The 13,315-nt window shown below is 36.8% G+C and overlaps 1 protein-coding gene across 1 annotated transcript in view; it reads left to right on the top strand.

Moving 5' to 3' along the window:
• The first annotated feature begins 2,615 nt into the window (after positions 1-2,615).
• The window catches only part of LOC122811473 (H-2 class II histocompatibility antigen, E-S beta chain-like), a 354,402-nt gene continuing 343,702 nt past the window's right edge, over positions 2,616-13,315 (top strand). The window contains exon 1 of the mRNA XM_044083337.1: positions 2,616-2,785. Within this exon, the coding sequence (XP_043939272.1) occupies positions 2,713-2,785 (73 nt within the window). The 5' untranslated portion in view covers positions 2,616-2,712. The remainder of the gene's footprint in view (positions 2,786-13,315) is intronic.

A 13,315-nucleotide genomic window follows, 5' to 3' on the forward strand; every position in this document is an offset into this window, starting at 1 on the left:
AGGCAAGGGACATACCTGCCTGAGGCACATATTTACAGAGCTCAGTCATGTCTCTCTTCATATAGACCAGTGAGGTATGTCTCAAGTCATTCACACCAACGTGAACTATGATGGTACTTGTTGTGGAGAGACTTGAGTGTGTGTATGATCTAGCAGATCCTGACACCCTATAGACTGCTGACTATAACCTTCTCCTTGTCTAGCCTGGTGAGTTGGACATCTGTGTGTCTCACTATGGAGTTGCCTATGACCAAAAAATTTGGTTTAGATGTGCTTTGCCTTAGCGCCTTGTTAAGTGAGACACTTGTGCATGTGGTTTTATGTGCATTGAGTGCTGTAGGTACTGTATTAGACATAGTATGTTTGTGTTTCAGAGGTCTCTAGTGTTTAGGTAAATTTCTGGTGAGTACCTCTGCATATGATGGTTTATGTGTTAACAGCATTGTTTGTGCAGGAGTGTAGTATGTGGGGTGACAACCTGTTCAGTGTCACTGTTCTGTGAATGAGAGAGCAAGGATTCCAAATTCTTAGTGTATATACATCTCTCACACATTGATCTTGAGTGGTTTAGGAGTAGCGGGTTGTCAGTGTACATGAGGCAATTGCTACCCTGCCTCAGGATACCCATGTCAATTAAGCTGGCAGGAGAAATGGAGAACTGACCATCCATAATACCAGGTATAAATTTGCTTACTTTAATGATGAAGGATGTGATTTAATTGGGTTTTAATGCTGGGTCTATACTATTGGGGCTCTCAAGGGGTAATTATTAGGGATTAAGAGATTTCAGTTAAAGTGGCAAAAGCCCGGATTAGGTGCTCTCCGAGCAGCTAATTGCAATTTAAGGGACTCCTCAGTTGAAGCACGAGCAGCTTCTAGGGGAAAATAAATGTACTTTAGCTTTTGCATCTATAAACAGCAATGGTTACCTCCACTGTGTGGTGCTGCATGAAGGTGCTATACTAACAAACAAATCCCTCAGATTGCTCGGATGAAGATAGTAGAGCAGTGGCTGGTTGCCAAACTCTGTGGAGCTGTGTTAAAACAGGTCCAGACCCATGCAAATGTGGGGATTATGTAACAACTGTGAGAACCCTTTTTTAAAACAAGTTAATTTTCAAACAAGCTGGCCAATGGAAATGCTCAATACTGAGCCGTATTCCAACCAACTCAGATGAGTCCTTGCCTACACACTTCTGCCACAAGGGTACAGGGGGGCTCTCTTAATGTAAGGTGGCTGGTTTTAGTGCTCAGATAATACCAAACAGTCTAGATTCAGCAAATCTGAATATAGCCTATGCTATAAAATATACAAGTACTAGAAAATAGAACGTGTAGGAAAAACAGTGTCAAACAGCAAAAATTTGAAGCAGTGAAACAGCAAAACAGTTAAAATGACTAAAAATAGTTAAAAGTAGGAGGCAGTTCAGCAACACACAGTTTAAAAGTGCAGTACATTGAATAAAAATACTTTCTTTTCTGTAGATTTCAAAGGATGCCTTGGATTTTGTTTGGATTCACTCCAGAAATCAGAGAGAGCACACCAATACTAGAGCAGCTCCTGTGAACTGTCACACCTCCAACATTTGCTGTATACCTGAGGAAAAATTCTCTGGAGTTTATTTGGGGTATAAAAATATCTATGTAAACATTTCCAAGCAAAAATCCTAAAATCCTAGATCTTCTATTTCCGTTGCTAAACAAGTGCAACAAAATACTCCGCATGCATAAATGCCCACTGTTCATTTTTTCCAGATAACTCTTACATTCATCCATTTGGTTAACTTTACAAAAAAAAATAGTAGTCATGCTTACCTTATTTGGCTGTTCCTTTCCTAATTTGCCTACTAATTAACAAATATCACAGTTTATTAGGTTTCACAGAAATACATATACACAGTGGCAAAAGTTAAACAGACCACCAGAGGTTGGACAAAAATGCCATTAAACGGAATTATGCCAACTCTGTTGCTAAGCTTTGCAAACGTTACAGATCTCATTGGAGATGGGATGATGGTATAGATCTTAGGAGAAGATCACCAAACCTTACATAATTATTTTATTAATATATTTCTTTTGATAAGTGGATGGATAGGTTGCCAAAGGAGCTTTTTAATTAAAGACAATGGAAAGTACCTATGCATATTTAGGAGGCAAAGTAATAGTACAGAAAATGGAAGATACAGGAAGGAAAACAGGAAAATGTATAACATAGGAGTCAGCATTCAAGTTGTAGTTTTGCTATATAATTTAAGATAAACATTTTCAGTGACTAATTAAAAAAATCTCATCAACTGCTATCATATTTAAGACAACATACATTAGTTGATCTAAATACCTGTTTTGTTTGATATTTGCTTTTGACTGTGTATTATTCTGTCATGGACTCATAAAATGTACTCAGATGTATGCCACTACCCATTTACATACACAGCCACATATATGCAATGTGTTTGTATACAGACAGAAAGAGAGAGAGAGAGAGAGAGAGAGAGAGAGAGAGAGAGAGACGATTTAGAGCATGCTTACCTAGAAACATATGATACTCTGAAAGTACAACTATGATTGGTTATGTTTCTCTGCATTACGCTTACTATGCCTGTTGGAAGTGAGTTAGTGTTTCATTTTAAATACTTCCAGCATTTGTGAGAACTTGTCAACATATATCAAATCTGTTTTCATACAATAGTGCTTTGGAGCCTGTCCTCTATAATGTCAAGTCTATGGCTTATTTTCTTGGTTTTGTTTATGCCTGGTTTTCTTAAAGCGTCTGAAAACAGTGCTGGTAAGTGTTAATCAAATAATTATGCTTTACTTAGTTTTACATTTATTGCATATTATTAATTTTGTTTTTGTAAAATTTGATTTCATTTTGTTTATTTTTGCATATTCATATTAATTTACTTTTTTTCTGAAATGTGAAAAACACACTGATACATTAACATGTTAGTGATCCTGTATAAACAGAATCATGTAATAGCACTACTGAGATATATCTTCAGTTTTTTAAGCAACAGAGAGCTCTACAAACCAAGTAAAAATAACTACAATGGGAAAGCTAAAAATGCTGTACAGATAATGTTGCATTCTGTTCTTATGTGACGCTTAAATTGACAATGAAGGTTATAAGCAGTTAAGTGAGAAAGGAACAGAATAATCCACAGTTTGTATTTCACTCCTGTTGGGGAGATTTATTCAGACAAAAAGTAGTTTTGTCTTTTTGATCAGTGCATTGATCTTAAATTATAAATAATGTTATCTCATAAATGATATTGTACCGTCCCCTTTTCTTCTTTTTTTTTTTTTGCCCAGTTTTATAGTATCAGTAATTTCTTAAACAACAACTTGCATGTACGTTTATAATGTTTTTATACAAAATACTAGGACATCTTACTTAGCTACAAGTTCTCTAAGCATAACATTTCTAGAAGGGGAATTATAATTGTAGTCTGGGGAGTTCCTCTGTTGTAAATAACATTGTTTAAAGTTTAGCTGGTATTTTCCATTAGAAGGGTTTGCGTAAATGTTGAATGATCTGTGAAATAAAAATCAATATCATTGCAAGTGAATGAAGATAAGTTATAAACCTAGCTTGCAATATCTGAAGCCAATGTGCTGGTGTAGATGTTGTACTCTTGTCTGTAATGTTAGTGGCTTGAGATCTGTGATGAACCAGTTTGCTGGATAACCATCAAGGAGGGGTAAAATCAAGTGCCTGTGGCAACACTGCTTCCTGGAACAAGGAAGGGATGGAGATACAGACACTCTGCTAGTGGCTGTACGTGGAGGCTGGGTGCAACAGCAGGTACTGTATATATGGAAGGGATAGAGAACATGTGTTTGCTGCTGTAACATGATCTCTGTGGAAGAAAACAGAAAAATAGGACAGAGTTCTCATTCCAGCCACTCCATGCTTCCTACATATCTTTTAGTGGTGCAGCAGCACCTTCTCTAGCTGTTGTCGTCACCTCAAAAAAGCCAGACAACATACCAATAGTCAATGGGACGACATTCATAGGAAGAGAAGAAATCAAGTCTCACAAGGAGGGGGGCACACTATGGCGTTGTACTGTAGTATGTGGATCACACTGGGGAGATGCAGTGAGGAGGCATCAAGGAGAACAGGAGGATGGAATCAGTCGGCTATGGCCATAGCTATGAGCTGCATGAGCTGAAGCTTGGTATGCAGTGAGATGGGGTTCTGCCATTGCACAAAGAAAAATATGTGTACACACACACATGCACACCCGCATATATTTGTGTGTGTGTGTGTGTGTGTGTGTGTGTGTGTGTGTGTGTGTGTGTGTGTATATATATATATATATATATATATATATATATATAGATATATATATCTATATATATATATATATATATATATATATATATATATATATAAATATATATATATATATATATATATATATATATATATATATATATATCAGGCACAAACATTAGAATCCAGCACCCTTTTGTATATCAAACCTCATAGTAAATCCAGAAGAAAAAGGGTGCAAAACACTTAAATAAGTGTGTAGAAAACTTTTATTCCAGTAAAACAAACATTCAAGCAGCTTCTGTAGCAGCCATTCAGCTCCAACACAGACCAGTGACCGGTTTTGTCCCCTGGCGTTGTCAGTGTCCACGGGGCGAAACCGGTCACCGGTCTGTGTTGGAGCCGAATGGCTGCTACAGAAGCTGCTTGAATGTTTGTTCTACTGGAATAAAAGTTTTTCTTCTGGATTTACTATGAGATTTGATATACAAAATGGTGCTGAAGTCTAATGTTTGTGCCTGAACTGTGTATTTTCTGAGCACCGAATTTCATTTTAAGTGTGCACCAGTTTGTTTTTGAATTTTATATATATATATATATATATATATAAATATATATATATATATATATATATATATATATATATAAATATATATATATATATATATATATATATATATATATATATATATATATATATATATATATATATATATATGTTTTTTGTTTTTTGCTTCTTGTTGCTGAACATCAGCTGTCTCCAGGCTTCTCTGTATTTCACCAGGTCTACCATGCACTCCTTTTCTTCCCCTAGACTTCATCTGACAATTGCTTGGGGTCAGTGAGGAGACTGAGGCTTCTGGTGGAGCACCATAGTGGTGGTCAAGGAGTTTTTTTCTGTTCCCTGAGATCTTCTGTTCCCAGAGTACACATCCATTGTACATCCAGGGTCAGAAGTATAAGGGAGTACTGTTATTGCAGTGTCTGCCTCTGCAGAGACTTGGTCAGTTTCCCTGCTTATTCTCTTTTTAAGACAATTGTTTGTTGTGTGTCTCCAGCCTCTGCCAGGGATTGAAGACATGGCACACCCACCTTTGCACCCCAGGTGACTAATCAAACTTGGGTCACCCTGGCCAAAGTGAGGGCTTCTACAGCTGGCCGACTGTATAAAGAGTACTAAGTTAAAGGAAAGATTTTGAGCTCATAATTCTGAACAAATCATCATTATCCGACTATAAAAAGATTTGCTATTTTCCACTGTCGGCTCTGAATTAATTAAATGCTAAAATATTAAAAATAAGAGTATAATTTTAGCTTTGTTGACTTATATTAAACACACCCTAATATTCTTTCCAACCACCCCAAATGGACCTCACTGCACTAAAATCATAACTTTAAATTTTTCCTAATAGCGCAATATGTTTCTTCAGAACTGTTATTGTTACAGGAGCTGTGGCACAGTGAAGAACTGTGATTTATGTGCAAACCATCCTTAAAGGTGTTAATTAAATAAACTCTCCCACATATTTCTGTTTTGCCAGGATCTTCCTGATTGGGTCCTGTTCATATGCTACAGCACTTTAACTGTCTTGTTACTACCTTTTTTACTAACTACCCCTGTGATAAATGCATAAGACACATACATATATATCAACTGGCCAGATTTTTGCTTCGTATTTTTGGTCGGTTCCTCATAAAATGTGTGGTTTTCTGGCAAATCAGAGACGTCTGAAGTCACCAAATAATTATATACATTTGAGTTTTAAACAATATCCTTCAAAAATGTTAATACAAATCCTGTTTATTCTAATAACTTTTTTAAGTTTGTAAGGGCAATACTCTATTTTGGGCCCATGTCCATCTATTATTTTAGGATTTGTCCAGATTTCTTGTGTTAATAGGTGAGAGGTATGAATTAAACTGAATTTTTATGAATGTATCCAGAATATTTCCACTTGTGCTGCTGCAAAATTTGTATGTAGCTAGTGGGTGTGGTTTATTGGCCTATGTGTATTATTGAAGCTTTCTGTGTTTTCGTGAACCAGTGTACTAAAATATTATTTTTTCAAGAGGAAATTTGTGTATTTCCTATGATGCTTTAAGGAAGGGTTGCAGATATTTTTGTAAGCATAAATTTTCCATGAGTAAGAAGCAGAGTCTTTCCTATATTTGTTAATATAATTGTGTTGACTTATTTTATTTATATTGTGCAATTTTTACTTTACTTATGAGTCATATTTGCCTCATTCTTGTACATTTGTATAAGTTGTGGCATGTAATAGTGCATGCGGTTCAGTGGAGGTTATGGCAGTTATGCTTTAAAGCAGACTGATACAATACAAAATAATATACACATGGAAATCCAAGGGCTGAGTATGGGTGTTACAGAACACTTGTAAGGACTGCCAGTCTGGAAACAAATATGAAAAACAGTATTGTCAGACAGTTCTGATAAGGCCCCAAAAAGGGTAACTGAGTGCTATTTATTTATTTTGTTTCATTAACTGGGTTTGCCCTACAGTGTGAGACCCAGTTTCAGAAGAGACCTTAAAAGAAATGCTCTAACATATAATTAAGTACACAACTTAACTAAGGCTATGAGAATAGCTATAACATGAGTCACATTAAAAATACATGTAAGAAGCAGAAGTTAATTAAAACTTTGGAATGTATAATATATCAGATTGACATCTATGGTGTATGTGAGCATATACTACACTGCATTTGTGGTATACATGTATAAGAACTTACTCTGCAAAGACAAGTTAACACATAAGATAGTTACAAAAAAGCATCTATAGGTTTACAATAAAATAGCCTTACATATGCAGGCTTTGCATGAAGAATGTAAAACAACTATACAGCAGATATAAATAATTTAATGCATCATGTATATTGATTTACATAGAGGAAGAACATTGAATGTATAGACAGCATTGACTATAATATGTGGGAACTCGAAAAAAGCAAGCACTGTATCAGATAAAGTAAAAGCAGCTTCTATGGGCACTTTCTGATGACGTGACTTTAATATGTCATGTAAATGAATGTGACCTGTCTCTTGTAATTTTGACGTATGAGGCACAGGAACGTGTTTGTGCTGATTGCTGTTTATTTGACTGACAACAACAACACAATGGCTTTAATGATGAAAGCCAGTTTCACTGAACATATGAGTGTTGTCCTTTTTCCAGTGTTGTGTTACCATGGAGTTGGTATATAAGTAGGGGAATGCTGGGAATCTCCACCCACAGATGGGGTAAATTGAAGTTTACCCCTTGGAAAAAAAAAGCTTAAAATTGTGTTCGCTGAAAGTGGATTTCAGTGATGTTTTTCACTGTTTTGTCTCTCATATAGAAGTAGTCACCAAGGAATCATGAATCCTAAGATGTACTGAGTGTGACAGATTGCTATAATTAACAGCTATATCATATAGAATGAAGCATCCTAGGAGAGACAAGCTAGCTTGCAATGAGTATACGCAGGAAGACTGTGGGAGAATAAATGATACTTGCAGATAAGTTAATAAACTCCACACTTCATGAAAATATTTTGTGTGGTAATTCAAACCTCTCAACTGTATAGGTTTTCACAGAATGATGTCCAGACTTTTGCCACATATTTTTGGTCCGTTTTTCATAAAATTGTCATTTTCTGGCAAATTAGTGGCAAATCATTAAACATGGAAGTTAGAAAATAATGACAAACATTTGAGTTTCAGATCATACCCTTCAAAAAATACATGCTAATGCAAAACCTGTTATTCTAGCAACTTTCTAAGCCTGTAAGAGTAATATTCAAAAATTGTCCCTATTTTTGGGCCTTCGTTCCACTTTTATAAGTGGCTTTGTCCAGATTTCTTGCTCTAAGAGGTTGAGAGGTTTGTGCAGTGTATATATATATATATATATATATATATATATATATATATATATATATATATATTGGCTTGTCAGTTTAAATTCCTGTATGGTACTAATGTTACTGTTATTTGTTATTTGGCATTTAATGCACATTTTACTGTACTTGGAACTGGTCTTAGGTGCTTCTAGATGGATTAAATTGGAGCTCTTAGGTGCCTTGATGGATTGGTAAATCTCACATCTACCACTGAGCATTACTGCGTAGTTACCAACAGTTGTACACGAATAAGCTTTTTTTTTAAATAGCCTTGCATTTAAGCAACTTAATTATAGATTTTGGACTTCATTTATATAATTCTTCCAACTCTTTTCAAAACAGTAACATCATCACTTCAATTAGACCTCATGTCTGTCTATCTACTTATGAAAACTCTTTCAACAAGCTTGCTCTTGCCTCATTGAAGAAACTGCAAATGAGCTAACTTTTCTATAAGACTTTACAATTCAAATCAAAAATGAAAGCATTCCAAGCTTAGGAATACAAATATACATGCTTTAGCGATGCTGGCTAGGCTACTTTTAGTTAGTATATCCTGTAACACACCTGTCTCATTATGGTATTAATGTTTAAATGGCTGAATAGCTACAATTTGCAAATGTTTTATTATTTATTATTTATTTATTTGACATTTGTTGACTGGGATAGTCCGACTGGGTTGATGCCCTTTTTCAGCGGAGGCCCGGGGAGAAAAGCTCCAAAGGAATATTATATAATATTTCATGTTACAGTGAATGTGTAATACAATCAGATTCTCTACAAATGCAATTAAATAAAAAATAAAGGCATAACTGACATTATATACAATTGTGGTTAAAGTAGGTTGTTATAAGAGTGACACATAGTTGAGAGATAGTAGACAGTGGCCAGATCAGCAGGTTAGTAGTGGTATTCTACGGTGGGGGGGGGGGGGCGTTAGTGGGAGTGGGTATCTAGTGAGTCCAGAAGAGGTAGAGTTGATAATAGATGTTAGTTGCAGTGGTAGTATAGCAGAAGTCCTGCATTGATATGCAAGGATAGCAGTTGAGATTTGTTGTGGTGTAGAAGAGGGGGAAATGGGTAATTAGGTAGAAGAGGAGGATAATAAGGGAGAGGGGTAAGAGATAGGATTAGGACTGGATTTGTGGAGGTAAGTTACAGGGACATGTCCAAGTGTGGTTTAGGAAATGTTTGAGGGATTTCTTAAATTTTTATGTGTGTGGGGTATGCTTCTTAGGGTCAGGGGAAGATTGTTCCAAAGGATAGCAGGTGAGTAATTGTAAAGGCTCTGTCCTGCAGATTTTTTTGGTTTATAGATTTGTAATAAACATTAATCAGAGCTCCTAAGGGGACATGAAGGGTTATAGAGTGAAACTAGTGAGGAAATACTTGGACAGGATGAGGGTTTATTGATGATGGAGTGGATGATGAGTAGTTGGGTAGATTTGCGGTGGTTTGGGAACTCAAGCCAGTTGAGTGACCTAAGGGCCTGACAGTGGTGGGATCTGGAAGGCAAGTTAGCAGAAAATCTTGCAGCTTTGTCATAGGTAGTTTTGAGCTTGGAGAGTAGAGAAGACTGAAGGTTAGTAAAAATTTGTGAACTATAGAAGAGGTTGGGAAGGAAGTAAGCATTGACAAGTGTAATTCTAGAGTCAGAGGTGAGGTATCTTTTGTTTCTGTAAAGGGGGCTAAGCTTTTGATGGGTTTTCTTGATGCAATGATGAATGTGTAGGTCATATTTCTGTTGGTTGTCTAAGATTACTCCCAGTAGCTTTGTGTGGTTATCGAGAGAGATTATGGCATTGTTAAGTGAAGAGATGTTAAATGTGGATTTGAGGTAGTAGAGTGGTTTTGTGAGGAAGAGTAGCAGTTTTGATTTTTTGGGGTTGAGTATAAGTTGTTTTTTAGTAAGCCAGGTTTCAGTGAGATTAAATGATGTTTGTGTGAGGTTGAGTAGTTCAGTTGGGCTGTCTGCTATAGAAATAATTGTGGAGTCATCAGCGTACTGTATGAGAGATGACTGGGGACATGATTTATGGAGTTCATTGGTGAAGATGTTAAAGAGGAGGGGTCCAAGAATGGAGCCTTGTGTGGCTCCAGTTTTGATGGGTAGAAAGGGAGAGAGAAAGCTGAAAGCCGTTTGACAGATTGTTGCTGTTCAGAAAGGTAGCTGTTAAACCAGGATATAGTTGCAGAGGAAAGGTTGAGCTGTGAGAGTTTAGAGAGGAGGATGGGGTGGGAGACAGTGTCAAAGGCTTTGGACAGGTTTAGGAATAGGCAGGAGATGAGTTCATTGCTTTCTCTGGCTAGGGAGATGGTATTGGAGAAGGAGATGAGAGCAGTTGGGGTGCTGTAATGTGGGCGGAAGCCATGTTGAGTGGGGGGGGGGGCAGGTTGTTTTGAATGAGGTGGGCCAAGATGTGTTTGTGAACAGTGTTCAAGCATTTTGGAGAGGAGAGAAAGTATGGCAATTGGTTGAAAGTTTGAAAGTTCAGTGGAGTTGCCACTTTTGTGTACGAGTATGGTATAGAATTTTTTCCATAGGGTAGGAACAGTTGATTCAGCGATAGAGCAATTAATTAGGATGGTGACAGGGTATACTATTGATGTAACAGGAGTTTATACGAAGAGTGCTGGCAGTTTGTCAGCCGATGGGGAGCATGGTTTAAGGTTTAGTAGGATTTTTTCAATGTAGCTTGTGGGAGTGGGGCTTAAAGAAAAGGGGGAAGATTCTTTATGGGGGTAGTGGGTGGTGAGGGGTGGGGTTGGTCAGAGGACTGCATAAGATTGTTTATGGTGTCAGTGAAGTAAGAATTGAAGATGGTTGTAGTTTCAAGGGGTGTGTTGTTGGGGCAGGGGTTGGGTGTTGAAGGATTAACTGGGTGGAGTATTTGGTTCATGCTCTTCCAGAAATTCTTGGGGTTTCTGGAGTGTGTAGTCTGGGATTGTAGGTAAAATTTTTTTTATCATTACTAATGTACTTTTTAGTGAGATTTCTATATCTTTGGTAGTGTGAGAAAGATTTTGTCTTGGACCAAAGTTTCCAGGCAGCATCCCCTTTTTGAATTAGAGACCGAGTTGTGTTGGTGAGCCAAGGGGAGATGTGTGACTTGACTCTAATAGTGTGTAGAGGAGCAAGGGACTTGAGTATGTTAAGGAAGATGGAGTTAATGTATGATGCAGCTTCATTGACAAATCAGTATATACTACATATAAATTCTTCTGTTTAATATGTACTGCTTAAATACACTTCAAATCATTATGCTTATGTGTGCAGACTATTTCATACTATAATTTGTTCTTGTTATCTTTAACTGATCCTTGTGTATCAAGTCATTTTTTTTAATTTTTCTTTCTTGTTGTTAGGGCTGTCTTCAACATAATGGCTTTGGTTGTGGCGGAAAATAATTTTGTACCATCTGATAAACAAACAAACAAATAAATGTATAAATAAATGATACCAGCACAATAAGTATGCAGGATATGGGTACTACTGTTTATGATGTCATTTCAGTGTTTAAAAAGGCAGTTCATTGTATGCTAAATTCCTCTTTAATTGCAGCCAGCTGATATCCTGCAATGCTTCATGTTGGACAGAAGGAGACATACAGTTAGGCCCCAAAGCATATATTGTTGTATATGTAGTAAACTGCTCCATATTTTTGACTTGATTCCTTTATAACCTAGTATACAAAAATTATAGGGCCATAAGAAATAGAAGGCAACTGAGACACAAGACCATTTATACCTTGCCAATACCCATCCTCATGCTGTGCCCCTCTTCTCAATAAAGGCAAAACAGGTCAGTTATGGAATAAATTTATAGGTACCCATCCAAACATTTAGGTTTAATTTGAATGATGCTATGGTGTCATATGAGTTTGCTTATCTTGTAGGCAAATCTGTTCCAGAGGTGGGGTGGGTGGTAGTAATATATATTTGTCTCACCAGCATGTTTTATTAATTTACTGGTGGAGTTTTACTCTTGTTCCAGTATTACTGGAGCGACCTGACTTGTGAAAATAGAGGAAATCAAGGAAGTGAGGTGCCTAATGGCTTTGAATGCAAAGAATAGTCAACTCCACAGTAGCATACAAGAAAATGAATAAAGGGATATGTTTTAAAATGATAGCTTCTGGCCGATGATGACACCTAAATATTTCCAGTTGAGAGCTATATCTGTATAACAAAATGGTCCAACAATAAACAGTTGCTCTGAGTTATCTACAGGCTGCCAAGTATGCCCTCCAAAGAGCATATTTTTTACTAATTTAGAATGAGCTTTCTTCTATTTTACTAGTGTTTAAGTGTGCTAGAGTTGTACTGTAGAGTTATCTATATAACAGTTGTGCCTGTGGCAAAGTGGATCAGGCCATAATCATCTTTAGGTAAGAGATCACTATTCTTTGGAAACTAGCATGAGATCACCACCCTTCAGGACAGATATGACGTTTTCTATGTTTCTGCATGACAGCTGCTTTACCATATCTGAAGCTCCTATTAGTCTTGTTAAAGAATAGGTGATGAAGGATGCAACTAGTTTTCCATATGCTGACAATAAATGATCAAAACAGATGAAATTACAACATTTAACACTGGAGAGCACATGTCCAATAGCAGGGACTGTAGTTGTCTTGAGGAAAAAAGAAAGGCCCTTCAGGTACTATTAAACTAATAGATTGGTAGATGCTGTTGGACAATTTTGTGGAAGGTTTACTATTACTGCAGAAAAGTATTCCTTGAAATTATAAGCTGTCTCCAGAATTTACTTTAGTCCAAAAGATTTAACATTACCCATTTGTATCCAGAATTTTATTAATTCCATTTCAGAAGGTAGCAGAAACAAATGGAAATCTCTTACTAGAAGGCAGTTTTCTTCTGTAGTAACATTTCAGTAATATTAAGTCGCCTGCTGCAACTTTCTTTGCAATTCTTTAAATATGTTCCTGTTCATTGCTTCTGTAGATCATCTAACCTCTGCTATGACTCAGCAATTTGTTCCAACCTCACAGTGGGGAGAGCTGCTCATTATGTGGCCATTATCCACACAGCCATGGGGGAGACAATTGCTTTTGGTCTTAGCCCTGCCCCCTAACGACCAAAGTGCATGCTCACAGATATGATGGCCTGCTATGC

The sequence above is a fragment of the Protopterus annectens genome, chromosome 9.part0 (genome assembly GCF_019279795.1).
Source record: "Protopterus annectens isolate FY-2018-M chromosome 9.part0, PAN1.0, whole genome shotgun sequence".
Lineage (NCBI taxonomy): Eukaryota > Metazoa > Chordata > Ceratodontiformes > Protopteridae > Protopterus > Protopterus annectens.